The following is a 24,546-nucleotide window of genomic DNA, read 5'->3' on the forward strand; positions in this document are numbered from 1 at the left end:
ACAAAAACAAAAGTTATCTCAAGTCCAGGGGTGGGGGCGGGGCGGCCATGGGCATTTTCCTAGCCACACAGTCCCAGGATGCAATCCAGCCCAGGGACTTATAGGTCCTGGGGAAAGAATTCCGGGTTCTCTGACCACAGGCATATTTATGCTCATAACCACACAGACAAATTCGAGGTGAGATTTCACAAGCCGTCCTCGTCTGAAGTTTACGTAAGAGTGAGTGTCTGAGCCATGCCCAAAACTCTGACACTAAGAGAAACTACCAGACACGTTGCACTGGTGGCAAATTCTCAAAATATTATTTATACGTGTCACTCCTTCCAAATTACAGTAGCTATCGACCCTCTGCCAAAGCCAGCTAATTGCTGTGTTAAGAAAGAACCCAATGCCCCTGCTCCATGGAGTTATTTTTTACAGATTTGGATAATTCCACTGTCACCCTTTGCATTTCAAAATATTATTTAGAGATAAATGACCCATATTTTACCACCTACTAAGAGTTCCAAGACACAGAAAACGTGGCAGTGGGTTTCTCTAGACCATGAGCTCACGGAGATGAGGCCCTGGGGCCTGCGTCTTTCAGCGCCCGTACCCAAAGCTGTGGTTAGGAGCTGGGATGTTATGTGTCTCTGAATCTATCCAGGTACCTAAAAGTTTATCCTTCCTTCCATCTCTCCACACATTCAGCAGGCAGCCCTGAACCCAGCCATTACTCATCTATCCATTTTCAGTCCATTCATCAACCCAACACCTGGCTGTTATTGATCATCTACTACCCATGCATCCATCACCCATTCATTATCCACCTGTCCATCATCTATCATCCATCCCTCACTCAACCATCCATCCATCCATCCATCATCTAGTATCCATTACTCATACACCCACCCATCACCCATCCATCCACCATCTATCCATCCACCATCCATCCATCATCCATCCATCATCTATCCATCATCCATTCATCACCTATCCATCCACCCATTATCTATGTATCATCCATCCATCATCCATTCACCCTCCATCCATCCACCATCTATCTATCCATCCACCTATCCATCCATTCGTCCCTTGATCATTCATTCATTCATTACTCATCCCTCCCTCCCTTGCTCATCCCTCCATCCATCCTTCACTCATCCTTTCCATACATTCACCATCTAATATCTATTACTTATCTATGCACCCATCATCTGTCCATCCACCATCTATCCATCATCCATTCATCCACTATCCATCCATCCATCCATCCATCCATCCACCATCCAGCCATCCACCCACCCATCCATTCATCATCTATCCATCCAACCATCATCCATCCATCCCTTGCTCACCCCTCCATAATCCATCCTTCCATTTATCCATCCATCCATCATCTATCCACCCATCCATTCATCCCTTGATCATTCATTCATCACCCATCCCTCCCTCCCTTGCTCATCCCTCCATCCATCCCTCACTCATTCTTTCATCATCCACCACCTTCCATCTGGCCCAGCTCACATGCAGGTCTGACAGGTGACACCTCCATACTCGGTCTCCTTGTTTTACTTCTGCATCTCAGCTTGGGATCTGGTGGGAGGAAAGTGATCTGGAATGGGAACAGGTGGCCCAGTTCCCTGTGACACACGTGACCCTGGGCCTGTCACTGAAAGTGCCTACGACTTGGTTTCCCCCCAGAGGTGCAGCACCGAGCTGTGTCCAGCTACCACAGACTGCATGGGCCGGGCCTGGAGTCAGCCCCAGCTCCCTGCCTGGGTCTAGCCACGGAGCCTCACTTTTAAAGCATGGAACTTCAGCTGCTGAATCACAGCGATCATCAGATTCCTCCCTCCCCCCCAAGACCAACATGGCCCAATTCCCCAGGCCCAGTGTCACTCTCTCCCTGCGTGTGTGGCCCTAGATGACACATGCACCCTTTGCCCCGGGCCTCTCGTTTATGGCCTGTGAGTGAGATGCCAACCTGACTTCCACTAGGGAAGATGGAAAATACCCTTCTTCATGGGAAGACTGCATGAGTTTATCCAAGGACAGAGCTCAGCACAGTGGCCGGACATGTCCTCCACAGACGCAGGTGAGGGCTGGGAATGAGGCTTGGTGGTAGTGTGCCTACCTAGCGTGCATGAAGCCCTGACCCCTCCCCACCCCCTCTCAAAGCTTCTGAGAAAGGCTGAACCGGCTCCGGGGGCTGGGCAGACCCAACTCCATCTGCTGACAGGATGAAGCTCTCAAGAAGGACTGGTTCAAGCCCCAGGACCTACCCCCCTCCACATACACACATGTGCACACACGTGCACACTCACTCACACACTGGGGACACGACCTTGAAGTCCCTCTCTTGCCCCGGCTCCTCCTCGTCTTCCTCTTTCCACGCTTCCTGTAGGGAGTGGGGTGAAGGAGTCTCCCTGCAACTATGTTCCAGCTGCCCCGATGCTCTGCTTCCCAGCGGCCACGGACACACGAGCCACGTGACCAGCCACACAGCCGTCCACAAGACCCTCACGCTGGGACCCGGAATGCATCCTCCCCCCGGGGGGCTGCGTTTGGCAGCACTGCTGTCACGGTGGGGGAAAAGCAGCACTCTTAGGGAGGACTGGCCTCACATTTTGCTAAGCTCCCCTTCAGGAGTTTTCTCTCTGCGGAGGCTCGCATGGTGAGTTCTGAGAACCAAGTTCCAAATCTTGAACACCATCATCGTCCTGCTACACACTCTGGTTGGTCTGATTTGCTAATAATTTGAGATTTTAAAAAACTTACAATTGTTTTTTTGGCCAGTTCTGGGGCTTGAACTCAGGGCCTAGCTGCTACCCTTGAGCTTCTTTGTGCTCAAGGCGAGCACTCTACCACTTGAGCCACAGCACCACTTCCAGCCTTTTAATCAATATTTAAATAGTATATAACTTTATATGTGTTATATAAATATAACTTAGATACTAATATTATATATTAATATAATACATAAATATTTTACAAATATATAGTGTATTATATAAGTTTTTGTACATTATATATTTATAATATTTTATATTATAAATTATATTTATAAATATGTTTATCATAGTATGTTATATAAATATTTATGTTTATAAAACATATACTTCTTATATATTATGCATTTATAGAATATGCTTGTTAAATCTTTATTAAATATTTATAGCAAGATATTTTAAATATAAATAAGCCTATTCTTTTTTTTCTTTTGTCGGTCATGGGGCTTGAACTCTGGGCCTGGGCGCTGTCCCTCGGCTCTTCAGTTCAAGGTGAGTGCTCTACCACTTAGGCCACAGCGCCACTTCGAGTTTTCTGGTGGTTAATTGGAGCTTACAGTCTCAAGGACTTTCCTGCTGGGCTGGCTTTGAACCATGATTCTCAGATCTCAGCTTCCTGAGTAGCTAGGCTGACAGGCGTGAGCCCCCCGTGCCTGGCTTTCGCTCTTTCTTTCCTTGTCCTTCAGGGTCTCTCTGAGGAGCTCTCCTGGAGCTCTCCTGGAGCTCAGGCAGTACTTGCACGCTCTGCACATCCATCTGTAAACCAACCCAGGGCCTGCGCCCTTTGCCTCTGTCTTGGAACAGGAGCACCTGTCTCCAGGCCTGTTAGACCGGCCCACGCATCCTGAGTGCCGGCCACACCGTGGTAGAGGCCACATCCAGGGATGGTCAGCTCTTCTCCACCCAGCCTGCCTCCTCCTGACGTGGACCTGCAAACCCACCCCCATGGAACATTCTCTTTGATGAACCTCACTGCGAGAACCCTTCCCCCTGCCCGCCCCCGAGGCTGGCGAGAGCCCTCATCATCCCAGGACCTGGGGCATTCATGCCAGGAGTCCCCACTGCCTCCAGAGACCCTGCTGACACCAGGCAGGGCCCTGGCACCCGTCCTTCCCCGGGCAGTGCCTGGGACCCCTCTACCACAGCCCCACACGAGTCACATGTGTGGACAGAGGCCCCTGTTCCCCCGGGTCGCGTGAATGATCCGTGTCTGCACCCACAGCTGTCCCATGTCCGCAAGACGTGTGCCAGTGCTGCTCCTACTCTACACCACAGACCATGCCCACCTCCACCACCTCTACACCCAGCCCAGACCCACTTATAAACCTATCTCATCTAACCTACACCTAATAACCCACGCCTTCCTCACCTCCACCTCCATATGCGCATCTACTGGTATAAGCGAATCCAATCTAATCGCCACCCAAGTGATAGCCACACCTGCATCTCTATCTAATCTATTCCCCAAACATATCTGGTCGAATCTGCATCTAATCTCGACTTGGTTTGCATCCATATCTAACTTATACCCAGAGGGAGTGTACTGGGTGTGAATCTATATGTAATCTACCCGAGGCCCGAGGCCCCGTGGACCAATCACCGTACAGGTTCCGTGGCTGTCTCTTTGTGATGGAGAGGAGACGGGCCTTCCATACCTGTCTCTAGTCCAGGCACCATCACTCACAGTAACTTGGAGAAGGAAATTGCGTCTCTCTGGGCCTTGGTTGGCCCAGCTGTAAAATGGGGGTACCTCAGTCCCTGCGTCCTGGGGTTACGTTTACTGACAAACATAACTGCCAAGGCCAGAGTCGGTTCCACATGCCAGCAGTGGGCAGGCAACTGCGGCGTTCACCGCCCCCCTCCCCCAGTTCTCAACTGTGCCACGGGACAGACGTGAAAGGTGAGTGGGTGAGATCACGTGAGAAGCTCCGTGGAAGAGGCCCCGTGGCCGAGGGCTAAGGGAGCCTGGCTTCGAGTCCACACAGTGCCTGTGTCACAGCTAACAGACATCGGGGCCATTGTCGCTGAGGTCCGGGGCAGTCACTGTACGTGTCCTAGGTGTAGGGCGAGACTCAAACCTCTGGTCTTGGGTGAAGTCGCTGGCGCCCAGAATAGCAGCTCTGACTTCAAGGCTCCGCCTTGGGGAGCTTGCTGGCTATTTGTGGGGTGTCACGTCACACCACCCGTGCCCCTGAGTCACCATGTTCACACATCCACCCCCAAACAGTGCCACGATCCCAGTGCCGACTCCCTGCCCTGGCCATCTCCGCCTCCACCGGGGCTATTTGCACACCCAACAAATCACAGCCGTGGAAACGCTCGGGCAAAGGGTCTGGTCCTGCCCTACGCCGGCCCGGTCTGACGCTCTGAGGAGCCCGCCAGGCAGTTTGCTCTCCTCAGATGCTGGGCACTGTGGAAATTAATGGTCCAGAGACTCAGGTAGGAACCATTCAGAAACTCGTGATTACTCCAGAACCGCTGGCTGGGGAGGGAAGGTTAATGGAGGGAGCGAAGGCTTGGGGCTGGGAGCGGGGCAGAGAGCTTCCAGCTAAGCTGGGTGGGCTCTGCTCTGGAAAGAGGAGCCAAACCCCAACCCCAGAAGACCTGAACAAGGCCTCCGAGAACACCCCGGCCACGTGGATGCACTTGATTAGTTTGTGCAGTGCTGGAGATGGATCCCGGGGCCCCAGCACGCGCTGGGCAAAGGGCCTCACGTTTCATGGCCTGGCGATGGACGTGTCGGGCCCAGGGCCTGCAGACCAGATGAGGCCTGACCTTCAGCATAGAGGCTGAGCTCGGGAGATTTGCCACCTTGCTGCCTGTATCTCTGCTCCAGGGGCCAGCAGGGCTCCAAGGGGATTTCTTTGGGTGTCTCATTCTCTCCTAGGGGAAGGGTACGCTTGTGCGCATGTGTAAGGTGTAGAAGCAACCCTGACCTTTACGCACTAGATGCTAGTCATGCCCCTCGCCGCCAAGTTGTGACCAGCTTGGAAACCAAAAGTTCACCGCCAGGCGAGGAACTGCCTTGGTTTACACCCAAGTTTAAGTCTGGCTAATCAGCAGCCCACTACTGATCTAGTGGCAGCCAGCCATCAGATTGGCAGACAAGGCTGTGACCCGGAGCTCCCCTGGGCTGGCAAAATGCCCCCAGGGCTCATTCCTTAGACTGGATGCCCCTGAACTCGAATCCAATCCCTCTCTAGGCCACCTCTGTCACCTGCCTTCACCCTTGGCTGATGAACTAATTTCTTCTTCATCTTGACCGTCCTATGGGGAAGGAGGCATTGAAGGAGCTTGAAGAAGCGAAGGCTTTCATCGGTTGTAAGGAAAACTGGCATTGTGTTCACAGGAGCCCAGATGGAGATTTCAGATGGCCCTGTCTACAGTCGCTTGGCAGGCTTACTCTTTTACTGCACTAGCTGGAAGCTGGAAGTCATGCCCTGAGATCAGACCTCACTCACTGAGGGGGTGGGGCTGGAAGTCTCTCACCCGCTCAGATGACCCCAGCAGGAGCCTTCTACCTTCTCAACTCTGCGGCCGTGGCTCTAGCCCCAGCCTGGCCTCTCTCCGTGTCCTATAGGCAGAGATGAGCAGATTTAGCGACGCAAGTTTGAGAGCATTCGTGTCTTCCTACATCCACCATTCATTTTCCACGCAGGCCTGGCTCTCAATCCTCATAGCTCCAGAAATACCTTTACTATCTGAATGGCATTCCCTCCCCTTCTTATCCCCAGTTAGTTGATCAAAGAAAGTCAGGTAACTTGGTTGGTGTGGGAAAGTGAGCAGTCAGGAGCTTTCTTCCTAGTGCCCTTGATCTCTGGGTCCTGAGAGGATCCTCCCTTCCCAGGGAGCCAAGTCTACAAACAGCAAGATTGACCGATCTTCCTAAGAAAGAGCTCCCTCATTGACTCCCCTGATACCTCCCAGTTTGAGTTGGCAGCCATTAACGAATTGACAGAGGAGCTGCTGGGTGGGGAGGGAGCAGGAAAGCCCCAGTTCAATGACTAGGGACAAGCCTACCAGAACAGATTCAGACCTGGAAAACTCCTGAGAGGATCGAGAAGGATCGGGAGGATCAAAGGCACATTCAAGTTCCTCAAGATACTGCCGGTATGCAGGGAAAGAGCTCGAAGATAACATTTCTAAATTTTTCCCCAAAATTTTTGTTATTATTCTGAAATCATGCATCCGCCATTCATCTATCCATCCATCCATCCATCCATCCATCTTCTTACCTACCTAGTCATCCTCTATCTACACCCACCCACATGTCAGTCCCCTTATCCTTTGAAATCCCTTCCTTCCTTCCTTCCTTCCTTCCTTTTCTTCCCTCCCATCCATCTATTTATTCATCCTTCTATCTCATCTCTACTAATTTACCTAATTACATCTGTGGATTCTTGAGCACAGCCTTCTCTTGCTGCTTGGTCCTCTAAGGACCTTGTATGCCTAGCAAATATCAAACCAGTCCCTCTAGCCTCACCTGGACATGAGTGAGCCATTCTCTTCATCTAGGTAATTTTATTTCCTGGCAAAGCATAAAAGAGGTGGGGAAGAGAGATCCTGATGTCACGTGCCCCTGTGCTGTGTGCGCCCACCAATGCTCCCGGCCTCCTGTGTGACCTGGGGCAGGTTCTCCAACCTCTCTGACCCTCAGCTTCCTGGAAACTGGGTATCCTGAGACACTTCTGGACCTGTGGCATTTGCGGGCTCCATGGGAAAAGCCAGCTGTTGCCAAACAAAACTTGTTAGTAAGAATGAATACTGACAGCGACACCAGGCCACAAAGCAAATCCAGAGGACAATCGGACTGGCTTGTTTCCTTCTCCATTTTTAGGTCGCCTGGTTACTGGGTAAACCACCATGTGGAGACAGACAAGAGGTCACAGCAGCATCGGGGGCTTCCCTGGGACACCCCAGCTGCGGAGAAAGCTGAACTGGGGACCTCAACCTTCCCCACTTCCTCTTCCCATGAAGGCGACCACAAAGCCGAGCCCTGCTGATGCCAACGTACGCGGAGCTCTGCCCGAGGGAGTCCTGAGCAGGCAGCCACCCCATCGCCCGTGGGCAGAAGGTCCTGTGTGGCCGCGTGGCCTGGGTTCTTGCCTAGGCTACTGGTTCGTGATGTGAACACACGGCTCACGAAGGTCCCACAGGCTCACCTGCGGCCCTGGGCTCCAGGGCAGGACGTGAGGTCAGGCCGGGGCTGGGCTGGAGCTCACACAACCTGTGACCGCCGCACAGCCTCGTCTGCCGTCCTGCTCGTGGCATATGGGTGACCGTCGGGGCACCACTTCCTTGTCCCCTTGTCTGACTGCAGTGAGGTCAGACTGGGCTGCGGTGTCATGCCAGTCCTTACGAAAGACGTTTGCCTCTGGTTGGCTTCCAACATCGCCTTCACCCAGGAACAGAGCACAGGGAAGAGGCACATGCTGCTGATAACTCCGATGGGGGTGTGCTTGCAGACACAACGAATCATTTGCCCAGAGATGGAGCACCAACACACGAAGCATGCCTGCATCCCCCGCTGGCCACGAGGACACCAGGCAGGATAAGCTGTCAACCATGAGCCACGGACGTGACACACGACTCTTTCCCCTGGAGAGAGGGTGAAGATACCCTTGTGTCCACGCGGAGAACCTTCCAGGGGCAGCTGCTCCACCCCCAGAGGACGGAGCGTCCGGACCTGTGGCCGCAGCTGAGAGTTCATGGTTCTCCTGAGCCTCGCAAGATTCCTTCCTAACCCAGGGGACAGGCAGAGCAAGACCAAGGCTGTCATCCTCCAGACCCGCCCACAATGGCCAACCCCTGGGCAGGTGCGCCAGACCCTAAAGTGGGGCACAGGAACCGTCGGGGAGACACGTAGAGCATTCTGAGGGGCACCCAAATGAAAAGCTTCATTTTGTTTTCACAGATTAGTATTTGAATGCACTGGAAATACACGTCTGTGTGAACATGCACATCGATTCATCTGTCCATCTGCTTATCCCTTCATCCATCCGCTCACCAAACATATCTCACTATAAGAATGCATAGGACTGTTTTCAACTATAAGTCCATCCATCCATCTTTCTACTGACCCATCCATCCATCCATCTACCCACCCATCCATCTACCCATCCATCAACCCATCCATCAACCCATCCGTCCACCCACCCAATAGGAATGCTTGAGACAGTGTTTTCAACTTGGCCACCACCAGCACTCTGGGCTGAATAATTAATTCCTATGGGGGAGGAGGGGCTCCTCACCCCCCCCCCCAGGATATTGAGTTGCCACCTTGGTCTCTAGGAATAACCACTTCCCCTGACTAGACCCCATGATCCCAGATGTCTTTAAGATGTTTCCAAATGTCCTCTGGGGATCAAAATCACCCCTAGGTTGGCTGAGGACCATGGGCTAGGGTGGTCTAAGTGTTCAAGTGAATGTCTTAGGAGAGTTCACGGACGTGGGCGTGATGGGAGAGGGGGCGAAGCAGTCCCGAGGATGGCCAGGCAGGCAGAAGAAGCAGGGCCTGGGGGGGGGGCCTGTGTGGGTCCTGGGGGACAGGAAGATGGATAGGCATGTACAGAGAGCCCCGAAGATCTGCTGGCCCTTCAAGTCCCCCAGTTTTGGCTTTGCTGATATTCTGGGCCATCCTGAAGCAGCATCGGTTTGGGCTCTTAGGAAGATCCAAGGAGGGATCCAGGCACCAGGAGGAAGAGAAGGGGGAGCGAGTGAGGAAAGTTGTCTTTGATGATGGCTCCAGAGGACCCCTCCCCCCGAAGCTGCAGTACTCAAATACACGGGACAGCCTTGGTACGTTCACATCCAGGGAACGGGCCCTGATTGTGCGGTGTTTGCTGTGGGGCTCTGTGGACGGGGGTGGGGAGGGGCTGCCTACCTTCCTTCCTTCCTTCCTTCCTTCCTTCCTTCCTTCCTTCCTTCCTTCCTTCCTTCCTTCCTTCCTTCCTTCCTTTCTTCCTTCCTTCCTTCCGCTTCCTGACTGAGCTACAGAGATGACATGAGCAGAGACGCCTCCCTCCCATCGCACAGTGGTTCATGAAGCTGACCCCGATTATCGCCTATGACTGTCCGAGGAGAGGGGGGAGAAGACGCAGAGCCAGGGTCCACGCGGGTCCATGGCGCGCTGACCAGCACTGCTGGCGCAGCACTGCCCTGGCCCCCAGAAGAGCAGGACCGCACCCCAGCTGCCGTCCAGGCTCCTCCAGGCCCTTCCCGCCAAGAAGCAAACACCCCAGAAAAATATCTCCCCTCCCCCTTTGCACTGAGCTCCTCGCCATCACTGGGCGGGAACAAACAGCAGAGGAGAACACGACAGAGGAGCACGGGGATCTTGTCTCGGGTTGGGGCACACGGAGAGCTCTGAGCACATCCAACGGCCAACAAGTGCGTGCAGGGTGTGTGCGGTTACGCACGTGTATATGGTTAGCCAGTGCAGGTGTGCCCCGCGGCCCACAGGGGACACAAGTGCCGGGATCTCTGGTCCCAGATCATCAAGGCGGGGAGAATGACCAAGACCACGGCGGTGCTCACTCACCTGGGTCCCCAGCGCGATCGGCGGGCTCGGGTGCAGGTCCTGCGGGAAGAAGAGAGACAGCACTGAGAATGGCAGGGTGGGGGGCAGCCAACTGTCTCCCCCATTCTTCAAGGATGCCAGGATGTGCTCCCCCGCCCCCTCCCTGTCCACCCCCCCCCACGCCCCGTACACTACTCCCCCCCTTCCCCTTCCTCCAGGCACAGGATGAAGGGCCAAGTTTTCTCCTTAAGGGACATCCCACAAAACAAGGAAGTGCCGAAGAGAAGGGAGAAGCGCTGTCGCCATGTACACGGGCGTGTGTGTGGCCGTCGCCATGTACACGGGCGTGTGTGTGCACGCAGCACACGCAGGTGGACAAGGACGCCTGCCAGTGCACTGAGGCCCCACCAGAGCCGGGCGGCGGTCAGGCTTGGGGCTGCTGCTGCACAGAATGAAGGCAGCCAGGAGAAGGGAGAGAGAGAGCGAGCTCGGGGCCCGTGCAAGCGGCGCATTCCAGCGGGCCAGCGCGCTGCCCATGGCTCTCCACAAAAGCCCGCCGGCCGCCCTGCGCCCACGGCTGGGCCATCATGCAGGAGCTCTTGGGGCTGAGGAAGGGGCCAGGGAGGGATGGAGGAGGGGAAGGCGGAGGGGGGGGGGGAGGGAGGGTGCTCACGGAGCGGTTTCCAAGGGAAAGAGGAAACCCGCTTGGTGAAGGCGGCTTTTGTGCCAACTATATTTGTCTGAACTGAATCGTCTGGGGCAGAGGATTCTGGGTACAACCTTAAGCTTGACTCTCATTCTCCTCATTTTCATTCTTTGGGACTTTACTTTTTATTCTCCCCAGAATGGGCTTTTAAGACGGAGCTGGCTGGGGCCGGCTAATTTGCGCTTTCCTCATTGCTGAGCTAACAGGTACACCACCTCATAATCGGCGTCTTGGGAAGTGTTTTGTTCCAAGCTGCCCTTGGAGTCCAGTCCTCCAGAACTCGGACTCCTAGGTAGCTGGAGTCACAGGCGCACACCACGGTGCCCAGCTAGAACCCAAGGTCCATTGAGACACATACAGGCGGAGGTGGGGGGGGTCACTATTTTATCCATCCTCTACAGAGCTCCCCCTCACTAGCTCACTCCCCTTCCCAGGCAAGAAGCCTCCACCCTGTATTTCTGGGATCCCCATCAGAGCGACCAGCGCCGGCCTCCCGGACGCTGTCCTGTGTGGGTCAGTCTGCGCCTGTGTGTCTGTCCGCTCGATCTCGCCGTGTCCATGCTGACTAGAAAACAAGAGGCTCCATCCATCTCCGCCTCAGAGGCGGCCTCCTTCTCGAAGCCAATTCCTGGCGAAGCATTGCACCGGGCTTGGGTGCGTGCCCGGATTAATTAAGCCATACTTCACAGCCCATTTGGCTATTGTGTAGGGCTTATGCCTCACTGCTCAGAACTCCAAGGCCAAGAAGTGGGGGGGAATCCATCCTGAACCCCTAAAAACAACTTCACCTTGGTGAGGGGAATACTTCTTGGAAGGTCATGTGAATCCCTGTAAGGGGGGGGGTAAACCATCAGAGAAGCCCCCACTCTTCATCTGTGTTCCAAGATCAGACACCCTGCTGGCTTATGGTGAGGGTCCAAGGCTTATTAAAGAGCTTCTGGAAGGCGGACACGCACATGCTACCTATTTAGCATCTTAATTAACTAGCCAGGAAGAGGATAAAGCGCTCACAGTGGCCATGCCATTAACACTGCCAACCTGGTTTTGTTTTCTTCCCTCGGTGCTGGTTGGAAATGTGAGACTCTCCCTAAAGAGGCTCAGTCCCAGGGATTCCAGGTGGAGCCGCGCACACGCGCGTGTATCTGTAAGTCTCACTCGCAGTAACATCCTCCCCTTAATTGGCGAGGCTAACGAAGCGGAACTGGGTCAGCGATGCTGTCTGGTGAATCCATCGTGTCCGTCCAACTTGGGGCCCTCTGGTTTACAGTAGAGTAAATTCCTGTCTGTCAGAGAGACGGCTTCTGCAGACCCGAGGGGAATTCGCCAGGCACTGGCCGGCTCCCGCAGAACGTTCCCGGAATCTTAATGCCACCCAGACCCACAGAAGGAACAGATGCCAGGAAAACCCCACCGGGGCCCACAGGGGCATGACCATGCGGGAGACGGCAAGAGGGAATGGAGGGGACTCGCTCGGGGGGCTGGTTCTTTGCGATGCCCTTCCCCGGCCCTCAGCCCGGCTTGCCCGCTCCACCTGCTGCAGCCAGTGGGACTTCCGCGGGAGCTCGAAATCAGCTTGTGCACCACTTTGTGGGGTTCTGTGTGGCCATTAGCACGTGAGCCCGAGACCTGCCGGGGTGCAGTAGACCTGGGTCCCCCCTAGATCAGCCAACAGCCTCTGGCCCGCTCTCAGGACAAGATAGGCTGGTTGTTTTAGTAACAAGGTGTAATTTGTTACACAGCATTACTACTGTGGCAAGAGCTGACTGATACACCCCCCTCACCCCAATGGCTTTGAAAGGATGAGAAAGGATTATCATAGACCCACACATAGCCTTGGCACTCCAAATCCTCTCCCGCTAAGTCTGCAAATAGATCTCGGGACGTGGAAATACTGTTAATTAGAGGCTGCTGTGCTATAACCTGACCCTGAGCGGCTCCTCTCCACACACAGCAGCTCTTCTGAGCTTGTCCCAAAGAGGCCATTAGGAGCATTAAAGTAACATTAAAGCGCATGACTGTCCACCCAGGATCCTCCCACTCTGAGACACCCAGCCTTCCATACTTAATTCACACCTAGGTGGATTAATACTGTTATTTAGTATTTTTATAGCATTTGTCCTCCAAAGTAATTGGGACTGAAAGTGTCTCCCATGTGGGAGTTGTTTGGATCTTGGAATGCTTGCAAGTGATGTCGTCATGGACAGGGTACATTCAAAAATATCGGCTTTCTGGATTATAGACGTTCCACTTGTGGATGGCAAACGGTATTCGTGACCATACTCCAGGCCCCAGCTTGCCTTCCATGGGTATCTTTCCATGTTTCTCTGGAGCAACCCTGGGAGGAAGGTGCCGCCATCATTCTCCTTACAAGAAGAGAGAAACGTAACAGGGTCATCTCGTGACCTGCCCAAGGTCGCGCGGGGTTGAGAGTCTGACGTGACCTCTGCACTGGAGGAACGTAAGTCTCTTGTCTCCTAGCAGCTCTACCAGAGCTTAGACACGTGTGTGTGTGTGTGTGTGTGTGTGTGTGTGTGTGTGTGTGTGTGTGTACGTACGTGAGTCCTGGGGCTTGAAATCAGAGCCTGCGTGCTATGCCTGAGCTGTTTTGCTCAAGGCTAGCGCTCATAGCTCCACTTCTGGCTTTTTGAAATTTTTAATTGTTTTTCTAGTAATTTATTGGATATAAGAATCTCATGGAGTTTCCTGCCTGGGCTGGCTTTGATCCACGAGGCTCAGATCTCAGCCTCCTGAGCAGCTAGGATGACAGGCGTGAGCCACCAGTGCCCGGCTTAGACAGAGCAATCTTGCCAAGTGGATTATGTCTACAGAAAGGGAGACGACTTGAAGTAATAAAAAGAAAGCTTAGCAAATACCAGAATCCCTTCTTTTTTTTTTTTTTTTTAGCATCTATGTAGCTTTTTTTTTTCTTTTTAAGGTTGTGTACATGAAGGATGAAAACGAGGACCTGTGTCTTGACTAAAAACAAAACAGAGTCATTTTACCACAGCAGGGAACCTGCAGTGTTAACCAATCAACCCCAAGAGAGGCAGGGGTGAGTTTAAAGCGACTCTGTGTACACTTCTGTCCCCGGGGCTGACTGGTTATAAAGAGGGGGCCGCTGTCTCATTACAGGTCTTGGAAAAATGACACTCAACTGCCCAACGCGAGCCTAGCTTAGAAGATCAGAAAGCAGGGCTCAACTATTTTCCAGCCTGTAAGGCCAAAGGCCTGGTTTTAACAAGCAATTAAGCTTTAATAAAGAGGAGGGAGGAGGTCTCTGGCCAGCACTCTGCCATGCGCGTAGCGGGCGGGTCTGGCTCTCTTCCTGCTGCTGCTTTGGGAACACTGCACACGGCATTTGCTCCTGGGAGTTGGGCGATGGCTTTGGGGCGGAGATGACAACCTTTGTGACTCAGGCCTGGTCCATTTCAGTGCCAAAGGAGGTCCAGGGCATCAGTGGAGACTTCACTCCCGAGAGACAGGAGGGCGGGGGGGGTGAGGGGGGCTCTCTCTCTGCCAACTCTAGGCCTAGGAAATTTCCAACATCAAGATTGTGCCGTACATATAGTTATCGTCAAACACTGGGGGCCTGGTGAGGGTGAGGCTCACACACTGGATGGGAGAAAATCTCATCCCGCTATCCCCCCCACCTCGCTGTGTCTCCTCGTCCAGACCTGCTCCTCATATAAGAGCTCTGGTCAAGGTATCAGGGCCGCCCCAAGACATCACAGAACTCAATGGCTTCTTTAGAGACCCTCTCTTCAAGGATCCTCCCTGTCCGAGGTACTAGGGCTTATGACTTCAATCCGGGAACATCGGGGGGACCACATGACCACAGGTAGAGTCGTGAGCTTCTGGGAGCCCTGTTCCTCCCATCCGCACGTTAGGAGGAGAGGAGATGGGTTTCCAGTGGGACTGACTCCCACCCATTGCCGGAGGTGTGTGGGGGTCATCATCACCACCAATCCCTCTACCAGGTTAGCCTGGACGCCACACAGACCACACCACATGGTCTCCTCACGGGGAGAAGGGCGGAGCTCTAAGCTGGTGGGTGGTGATGGGCAGAGGACCTGGTACAGGCATCCAGCCCCCCCCAACTCTTCCTTTGTGAGAGCTCAGCTGTGTCCCCCTGTACCCAACCCCACGTGCCGTGCTAAGCCACATGACTATGGCCGCCCCGGTGGGTGGCAGGGCAAAGAGCGCATTGCACTGCTTCGCTTTGAAGGCTGGCTCTGTGCCAGGCACACGCGTGCGCTGCAGCCCCGCCGGGGAAGGAGCGGGGCTCCCCGTGTGCCCACTCGACGGCTCATGTTCCCGAGGGGAGATTGAGGCCTCGGGAGGGCAGGGCGGGGCGGGGCGGGGGGATCCTAGGGAGCAGATCGGTACCTTGCCAGAAATAGGTCCATTAACCCCAATCCCCGTGTCACTCAAAGTCTGGACTTGTCCGAAGGACAAGCATACACTGTTACCCGACACCCTGGGGTGGGCGTCGGTGGGCTGAGCTGAGAGCAACCCCCTCCTCCCAGCAGGTGACACCCAGCCAGTCCGCGAGACACTTCCACAATGCCACACAGTGTCCCTTTCTCCCCACCACAGAGCGCAGTGGGGGGGGGGATGAAGGGGTCCCCCTTGTCCCCTGTACCTGCCCGCTCCCCACCCTCCTCCTCTGAGCATTTCCGCCCCACGTGGTGAGGCTCCCTCCCGCGTCCAGACCTCACTGCAGGCTCCGTGTCCCTTTCTCCCCTGCTGTCCCTGGGGGGCTGGGGTTCGGTTCGCAGAGGGCATCGGTGGCCCCTGAGATGGAGGTGGCGCGTGCGCAGCGAGTGGCGCTGGCTGGCAGGGACCCCCGGCCCGCAGCCACACAGAGCCCTCCTTGTTGCCTAAGAAAAGCTTCATTTAGAAAGGGGTGGCCGGAGAAACGCTCCAGGCCTTCACCTCAAGGCAAAGAAAGCCGGGGCTCACCGAGGGAAGGGCCTCGGGGGAGAAACCAGAGACCCCGCAGGGAGGGCGGGAGGCTTGGCAGGTAAGTCGAGGCCCTCGCTGCCTGCAAACCCCCCCCCCCCCGCCCTCTTTCTTGCGCACGAGGGTTTTAAACACAGACCCACCAGGTCCCTGTATTCTGCAAAGCCTTCCGCATTTCCCAGTCCAAACCAAGAGAGTAGCTGCAGAGCTTTGGCAGAGCGCGTGGACTTCAGCCTGGGCTGGGGAGGGTGCGGGGGTGGGGGGGGGGAGAGCGGGCTGACAGGTGGCTGGATCGGAGGGGAGGGTGGAGGGGGGACAGAAGGGGCCTGCAGACAGCCTCAAGCTGCGTCTGATTTGGGCCTGTGGCACTGGGGACATATCTGAAATCCTCCCGAGATGTTTAAATACAGGAGTCCCAATGTCTCTTCTCCTTGTAAGAACAGGAGGAGCACACGCCGTGCGGACACCAAAGCCCCAGATTTGTCTCCCTCCGGTTAATGCCTCAGGCCACGTGGCCAATCCATAGCACAGATCGCAGCCCTAGCTGGCCCCGAAGGCCAGCCGTGACCGCAGAGCTGGGCTGCGGCTCAGGGGGTAGAGCACCAGCCTACTAGCGAGCCAGAGGCCGTGAGTTCAAACCCCCAAAACAAGAAAACAAAAAACAAAACACAAATAACAAAACAAAAGGTATGGTAAGCAGATTATAGGCGCTATCTAATGAGAGGTACTAACCACCACAGCACTGGGAGGCAGAGAGGAACAGCCCCATTCTACAGGTGGTGAAACTGAGGCTCAGAGGAGAAGTCATGCGACTTCTCCACAGAGCATGGAAGGGAGCAGAGCTGGAAATCCTGGGGCACAGCACCAAAGTGACACACAGCCTCTCAGTGGCTCAACCACATCACAAAAGGCAATCAACAACCGCCCCTCGACATAGCCCAGTTCCCGAAGGATGTTCCTAAACCTATCTTCCTTTTCCTTGCTATAAGCGCCCATACCACCTGCTTCACCCATTGCCCTTGTTAGCAATAATTAACCATCATCATCACAACCACCTTCCATCGTCACTGTGAGAATGACGATGTGGCATCCCCAGCCTGGCTCCGATTGGCACAGAGCGACAAGCCACAGGCACCCGGTCCCCTGAAAGGACGATCGTTTGCACAGTGCACAGGTGTTTCAGACCGTCACGGGACCTGCCATGTGCCAGACAAGAACGCGCTATGCGATGCTGCCTGCAACCACACAGCCCGGATGGCAGATGCTGGCTGCCCGCCCCCAGGACCTCCAGGAGCTCGGAAGGCAGCGCTTGGGCTCTGCCTGGTCCTGGGTCTGCCCAGCCTGGGAGCTCAGCCGCAGCTCCCGCTCAGCGCGGGCACGGAGGGGCCAGCGCACCTGCCATTCTTGCATCTACTTATTCTGGTCACCAAGATGGCGGATGGCCCACGGGTGCCGACACTACCACGTGCCTTGCGCACGGCCCAGAATTCTACATGAACTCTAGCTCCACCTCCAACCTGAACAGAACCCCATGTTGCCTGGTGAGTCACGAGATCTGAGGCGGTGAAGGAGCACATTTCCTAAAGGCCATGTTCGAGGTGCCTCAAAACTCCATCTACAACCCCCGTTTCTTGTAACACCCAAGTTCTGGTGGTTCACCCCCTTCTGTTGGAAGAAAGGCTCCTCTCCAGCCCCATTTGCTTCTTCTTCTTATACTTATCTATTAGCAGCGTGTCTTCTGTTCAGAAGATCCCGTGTCCCACCCAGCTGTGGGGTGGGGATCTGGGGGGGAGAGGTGTTCCAAGTGTGGAATACTTCCAACAGGGCCACACACAGAGAACAACCCACTGCCGTGGGGAAACCCAGTGCCGAGGACAGAGACAGAGATTCCCAGCTCCAGGCTGTGTCTGGGTTTGTGTCCCAGGCTTGGGAAGGGGGGGGCGGTGACAGAGAGACTCGTGGGCCACAGGCACAGATGGCTTCCTGCCCAGAAGGGTCCACTAAAAGTCAGCAGACTTGGGAGAGAAGGTCTCCGCCTCCAACTGCCTCTTCTATCTCTATTTCTTCATAATTAAGGATGGTGATGATGATGATGACGATGATGACGATGATGATGACGCCGATGATGATGATGACGATGAGGAGGAGGAGGAGGAGGAGGACGATGATGACGATGATGACGATGATGATGACGATGACGATGATGATGACAATGATGAAGATGGCTATCTTAACTGTTGCCATGTGTAACCTTCCTCTCACCTCCAGAAATGGCTGCGGCCTGTGATGGCCATGCTGCCTTCGAGCAGATGCTCTCATGCTGTGCTGCACCCCGGGAGCTGCGGCTCTGGGCAGCACTGGGCTTTCCACACGGGGCCTTGTGCTTGCTAGGCAGGCCCTCTACCACTCGAGCCACACCCTCAGCCCTTTTTTGGCTTTGGTTAGGATAGGATCTTAGGGGTGTTTTCTTTAACCAGGGCTGGCACGGACTGCAATCCTGCTGATCGTGCTTCCCGTACAGGCAACATGCACATGTTACTGCCCTGAGCCATTGGTTGGGATGGGGTCTCACCAACTTTGGCCCCTGCTGGCCTCAAACTGTGATATCCTCCGTGTGCCCGCCTCCCGAGTAAGTAGCCGGGATTGCAGACGTGAGCCACCGTCACCAGCTGGCATCCATTTCTGATTTCCAACCCCTGGAGTAGGGGGGTCTCTCCTTTACGGAGGCAGAGACGGAGGTTTGGGGACTTGCTCCAAAGCCACAAGACCAGGCCTGTTGAAACGCGGTGTCATCGCAGGACTGAAAATCAAAACAAGAACGCAGGCGCTGGCCTGTGCTGTGGTCTGACCTTCTTATTGCACAAAACGGGTGTGTGTGTGTGTGTGTTTTTCTAAAAACTGGTTGCCAACATTTACAAATTGGATGATTTCACAAGAGCGCAACACACGGCTGTGTTTGCGGTGTCAGGCGGGCTGAGCGCTGGAAGGGCATGCGACCCAAGGGCACGGCGCCGCCCTGGAGGCCGGCACGCTCCGGCGGGTCTGGACCACTGGGCTGAGGTGTTGAAAGCATCAGAGGCAGCGATGACGGTCCCACCTCCCAGCCCTGGGCCCGATGCAGTCCCCGGCTCCACCAGCGAGCACACGGGCACCGCACCCACCCCATGACTTGACAGAAGAAGACATTTCAAGTGCGCACTGCGCATGGTAACGGGTTGAAGGCGAGCCTCTAAGTCCAGCTCTAGGCTTTTGGGGACCCAGGCAGGAGGGGAGGGGAGGAGGGGAACAGGAAGAGAACAGGAAGAAGCAACAGGCACCCGCGATTCCTCGTTTCCTGTGGCTGCCTGCAGCAGCTGCCCGCACACTGCGGGGCTGTTTTTCTCCAGGCCGACTGGGACAGAAGTCTCCCCCCCACCCCACCCTCATCACCCAGGACAACGGCCTTGCTCAGGGAGCTCAGAGCTTATGCAGCGGCAGGAAGATGGGAAGAAAGCAGCATGCAAATGGCTCACAAAGCCCCAGCTGGGGCCCGGGACAGGACGAGGCCGGAGGAAGGGAAGGGGGCCTGGGGGGTCTCCGGGACGGGACGGGGGTGGAACACAATGAGCTCTCTTCACAGGGAACAGACCACAGACGGCGCTCCCCAACTCCGCCTCAATGGCGTGGTTTCTGGAGCCACGGGTTCTCCACCCAGAAAGACGCATTTGCCAGACTTCGTGCCAAGGGCAAGCGAGAGCCTGCGATATAATCAACACCCAGGCCCCTGTGCTCAGGGCTGCGGCGGCCCAAGTCCATAATGACCCCCTTTATTCCCAAGCCTTCCTGTGTTGGGGGGGGGCTCGAGGGGGCCCCTGGCTCACATGAACGAGCCTGCCAGGCTTTGGCCGGACCCTGGGCTCCCTTCCCAGGAACTCCATGGCGACTTCCTTGTGGAGGGTGGGTGAGATGAGAAAGAACTGGAAAACAAGGCCCGGGTTCAAGTGCGCGCACCGTGCAGCTGAGCGCATTCACGGTGCGGTGGGAACGGGGCTCGAGCCCAGCCGGCTCGACCTTCCGGGTCAGTGTTCTGCTCGGATGGGTTTTATTCGATCCCTCCCCGTGCAGTGGGTGGCTTTGTTATTTGTTGTTGTCGGTGGGCACAGAGTGTCCTTAAGTAAGCCAGGCTGGACCTCACTTGTGCCTCTTTGCCTCAGCTTCTGGAGTGACGGGATTATAGGCATTCATCACTGTACCGGGCCTGGGTAAGGGTTTCAAAAGGGGGAAAATACAAGTGACATTGGATTTCAACACTTGAAATTTGGGGGATTGGCACACACACCTGCGAAATCCTGTCATTTCTCAAAACAGAAGAAGCCCTGGGAAGACAAATCCGATCTCTCCCCCGTAAGACGCCGCCCAGCCATCACTCCCAGAAGGGACCTCCCCCCCCCCCCCGCCCCGTGCCCTCCCCTCCCCACACCCCCTTCCAGCCCTGCTGTGGGTACTGGAGTTTGTCCTCTCTGGTTTAGCAGATCCCAAGCTCAGCTTAGCACCTGGGCTGGAGAGAAGTGGGAGGTGCAGACGAGAGACTGTAAAGCAAACTGGGCTACAAGGCTGAGAGGGGATGGGTCAGAGTCCCCTGGTCATGTTGGGGATACTGATGAAGGATGGTGGATCCTGTGGCCTCATGAATCTGGCTTCCTTCCCAAAATACCTTGGGGTAAGCAAGGTAAGCAAATAAGGCAAGAAAACGAGTCACACATTTTCTGGCGGCTCTGTGCCTATGAGTTAAAGGCCAAACATAGTGGTAGACACCTGTAATCCCAGCTGCTCACGAAGCAGGAGTAGGAAGATGGCGGGTCCGAGATGAGCCAGGGCAAAAGCACCAGGCCCTATCTGCTAAACAAACTGAGAGGAAAGAGAATGCGGTGGGGCTTGAGTGTCGAGTGCTTCTCCAGCAAGAGCGAGGCCCTGCGTTCAATCCCAGGACTGCAAGGAGACAAGTTACACTTCCCCTACACTGGATGAAGCCCACAACAGCATAGTCTCTACAAAGCAAGGCACATCAGTTCAATAAACAGTTCATTGCTACTGGGTGCGGGGTCTGTGCTGAGCAGCAACGCAAGGTGCCATGCTGTCTGATGGCCACGATGCCGCGTTCACGTTCTTCACGGGATATACATGTGGCTGAGGCCTGGGGTGTGTGGGGAACACGTGGCCCGAGCTCGCAGTGTAGAGGTGACGTGGGGAGGGCACGGGTGGGCGGGGCAACGCCAGCTAAGCACTGGAGAGACCCCGGGCTCCACCCGCAGCACGCAAGTCACCACCATCGTAACGACCATACCAATGATAAGTTAGTTTTTTAAACTTAATAAAGTATGTTCGATTAGGGGGTGCAAAAAGCCACAAAAGCAAGGTGTGTCCTCCAGAATGGAGGCAGAAACACCTTTTTTATTTTCCTTCCTTTGTTTCCTCAGGCAGTGCCAGGTCTTGAACCCAGGGCCTTGCACACGCTAGGCAAGTTCTATACTGCTGAGCCACACCCTGGTGCGAGGTGTGGAGAAGCAGGACGGAGGCTTTCATGTCCGATTGTGTGCCTGGGTGTGAGTACACACGTGCACACGCTCACAGAGCACTCGCCCATTCGTGGACACGGACGAGCAGTCTCTGTCATACGGAGCTCTCCTAAACAACAGTGGAGGATCGAGGCTATGCCAGACAAGCAACAGGAACCCCAAGTCCCTGCTTGACTCCCGGTACTGATGTCAGGTTAATGGGGGTGGAGGATGGGGTGGGAGGGCTGAAGCTCGATCCACCGAGCAGACTTGGAATTCTGCACTGGACAGGATGCAGGGGGGTTGGGGGGGGCGCTGCTCAGTTCTTCTGCACTGCGTATTTGTAATTATGCACACAGGAGTATGTGTAAATGCCAAGGGGTGCCGGGGGTGGGGTGCGCGCAGTTGTTCTGGTTTCGCGCGCTAACCGTGTTTACATGCTAGCAGCGTTTCCCAGGGACAATTATCTTATTACTAGCACACTCAGCTTTCCATCTTCTCAACACAGTTTACAGCTGCAGAACTTCAAAAATTAAGGCTAATTAAGACCCCGGCGTTCGGCAGGTAGAATAAACAACCCTGCACGTCTTCGAGGGAAAACGGTGTGTGGGGGGAAAGTGGGTGCAAGGGAGGCAGGGTCAAAGGCAGAGGGGAGACATTCTGGAACTTTCATCCATGGGCGGGTTGCCACTGGTCAGGGACTCGTCCCAGAGTTCCTGGAGACACCAGAGTCCTGGTGTCTTTGTATAAACATGGCGCAGAATCAACCCCCAGCCCTTGTCCTCCCGGCCCCGGCCCCCACATTTGCTTCCCACGCCGCACTGATCCACGTAAATGCTACACAGCTACCCAGGTTGTCATTATGATGCTCAGAACCAACAAGAGAAAGCCTACGTGTTCACTGCACGCTCGTTTTTGTCCTGAGTGTTTCGAGAGCCACCACTTGGTTGGATGTGTGGACAGGAAGCTGCAGCCGTGGGAGGTGAGGAGGGGTGGGGAGGCATGTTCTAGAATCCACTAGAAAAGTTCCATGACTGGTGGGTACTGGAGGTTTCCGTATGGAAGGCAGCGTGTTTGTGGGGTGAGTGGAGGGGAGGGGCGTTGCTGGGCCTACAGTAATCTCGCTCCCCTTGGAACTGGGGAGCAGCTTTTGGAACCTGCAACACAGCGTCTCCTTCCTCCGTGTTCCTCTAACCGGACCCGGCACGTGGAGAATGAGGAGGAGCTGCCACATCTGCACGCCGGAGCCAGAGGTGGCCGCCACGCGCCAGGCTTCACTGATCACTCAGTCCTCTGATGGGTGGGCTGCGTGTGTTCACTCCACATATGTGCACGTGCACTTACACACACCCCATCCTGCGCCTCCCGCGTGCCTCCTGCAGACCATCTGGCTCACCTCATCCTGACAGTTGTAGCACGCACTCCATGTCTCTCTGCCTAACGTGGGGACATGATAGGTTTGGTGCTAGGGTGCTCTGTGCACCCTAGCTACTCATCCGAGGGAGACACAGGCTCAGAGACGGAAAGACGCGCACTAGTGTCACACAGCGGGATAAGAAGCAGAGCTCATGCATGATCACAGTTCAACACCTTCTGCACAAGAACGCATCCAATCCAGCAACGCCCATGCAGTGCGATGCTGTGTCTGGGCTCCAGGGAGCCACTGGAGGTCCATAGCGCCCAAGTCACAAGGAGACTGCTTCTTGTCCCTGCACTGTGCCTGTCAGAATGTCCCTACCTGTGGTGTGAGGGGGGGGAGGGACAGGGAGAGGGTGGCAGCCCCCGCCGCGTGCCCCGGCTGCCCCTGGGCTGCCCCCAGCAACCCGGGCACGGGCACACACAGCTTCCCTTATTACGCGGGCACAGACGTCCCAAGGTCTTGTGAGAAACCTTCTGCAGCTGCAGCCTCTTCCTCAGCAGCACGCTCAGCGCCCTGCGGAGGCTCTGAGACGCTGCTGAGTCTGCTTGGAGGACGGGCGCTCGGGGGACCAGGCAGTGGCCGTTTCCCAGCAGGTGACGCCACTTTCCAGAAGCCCTTGCTCATGGCAGCTGCCTTCCGATGCATCATCTCCTCACCTGGCCGTCCCCATGGAGCCCCTGGTGTGGACCCTTGGCTGGGACACAAGTGAGTAATCTCAGTCACCTGCTTGGAGGAGGCACCCCAAAACCTGCCTGCCCCGCCAGCAAGGTTGATCAGCGGAGTGTCTGGCTCAACAGGATTAGAATTGAGAACAGTGTTATTTCTAGAAAAACATTCGCTTGCCACAAGCGACCACTCAGAGTAACAAAATCCAAGATGTATTTCATTCTCTTCTGTCTTTTTGACATAGGGTCTTAAACGTACTTCCGCTGGCCTCAAAACTGGGGTCCTCCAGCCTCAGCCTCCTGCATGCTGTGATTACAGGTGTGATTGCGTTCTGCTGCTACCTAGCTGTCACCTTCCAGCTCTGGGTCTCCCCAGCCCACAGGTGACTCTACCCTAAAACAAACAGGCTTGAACACCATGAGTTTACACAGTGAGGGCAAGAGGGAGGGGGAGAAGAGGGGCGCTCGCATTCCAGGAGGATTTGCCAGGATGGATGGATGGAAGGATTAACAGCAGCGTTTCTTTAAATAGCAGCTTTAGCCTTGTTTATGGATTACTGGATTACTAAATACTTGTTGGGTTGCTGGGGGAGCTGAGGAACCTGGAACAAAAAGCGGGGCTCTGCTCCCCACCAATGCACGGGGCTGCGGGCCCCATGATGCTAGCAACAGGAGAAAGGATTCTGGTTCGCCGGCGCCAGTCTCCACGCGGCACCTCAGTGAAAGAGGGCCAGTTTGGCGCGGTCACACACGTGCACGTGCATGCACACGCACACGCACATCTGAACCTCTCCTGCACGGTGCTGACTGGGCGTTAAATCCCACAAGCGCGGCTGGACAGCGGGCGGAAACCCCCTCTGGTCTCCACCGGAACTCAACATGTTTAAAGATGGGGACACAGGCCGGCTGGCCCCGGAGAGTGCGTGGTGGAGCCCGCGTCTGAGCCGGGGTATATACACAAGGCAGGGA

The 24,546-nt window shown here is 55.3% G+C and overlaps 1 protein-coding gene across 1 annotated transcript in view; it reads right to left on the reverse strand.

Moving 5' to 3' along the window:
- The window catches only part of LOC138814503 (xylosyltransferase 1), a 156,013-nt gene that overhangs the window by 91,001 nt on the left and 40,466 nt on the right, over positions 1–24,546 (reverse strand). Inside the window, exon 2 of the mRNA XM_070003402.1 lies at positions 10,312–10,350. Within this exon, the coding sequence (XP_069859503.1) occupies positions 10,312–10,350 (39 nt within the window). The remainder of the gene's footprint in view (positions 1–10,311; positions 10,351–24,546) is intronic.

This window comes from Dipodomys merriami, unplaced genomic scaffold (genome assembly GCF_024711535.1).
Source record: "Dipodomys merriami isolate MVZ:Mamm:240054 unplaced genomic scaffold, mDipMer1.0.p SCAF_60, whole genome shotgun sequence".
In the NCBI taxonomy this organism is placed as follows: Eukaryota; Metazoa; Chordata; class Mammalia; order Rodentia; family Heteromyidae; genus Dipodomys; species Dipodomys merriami.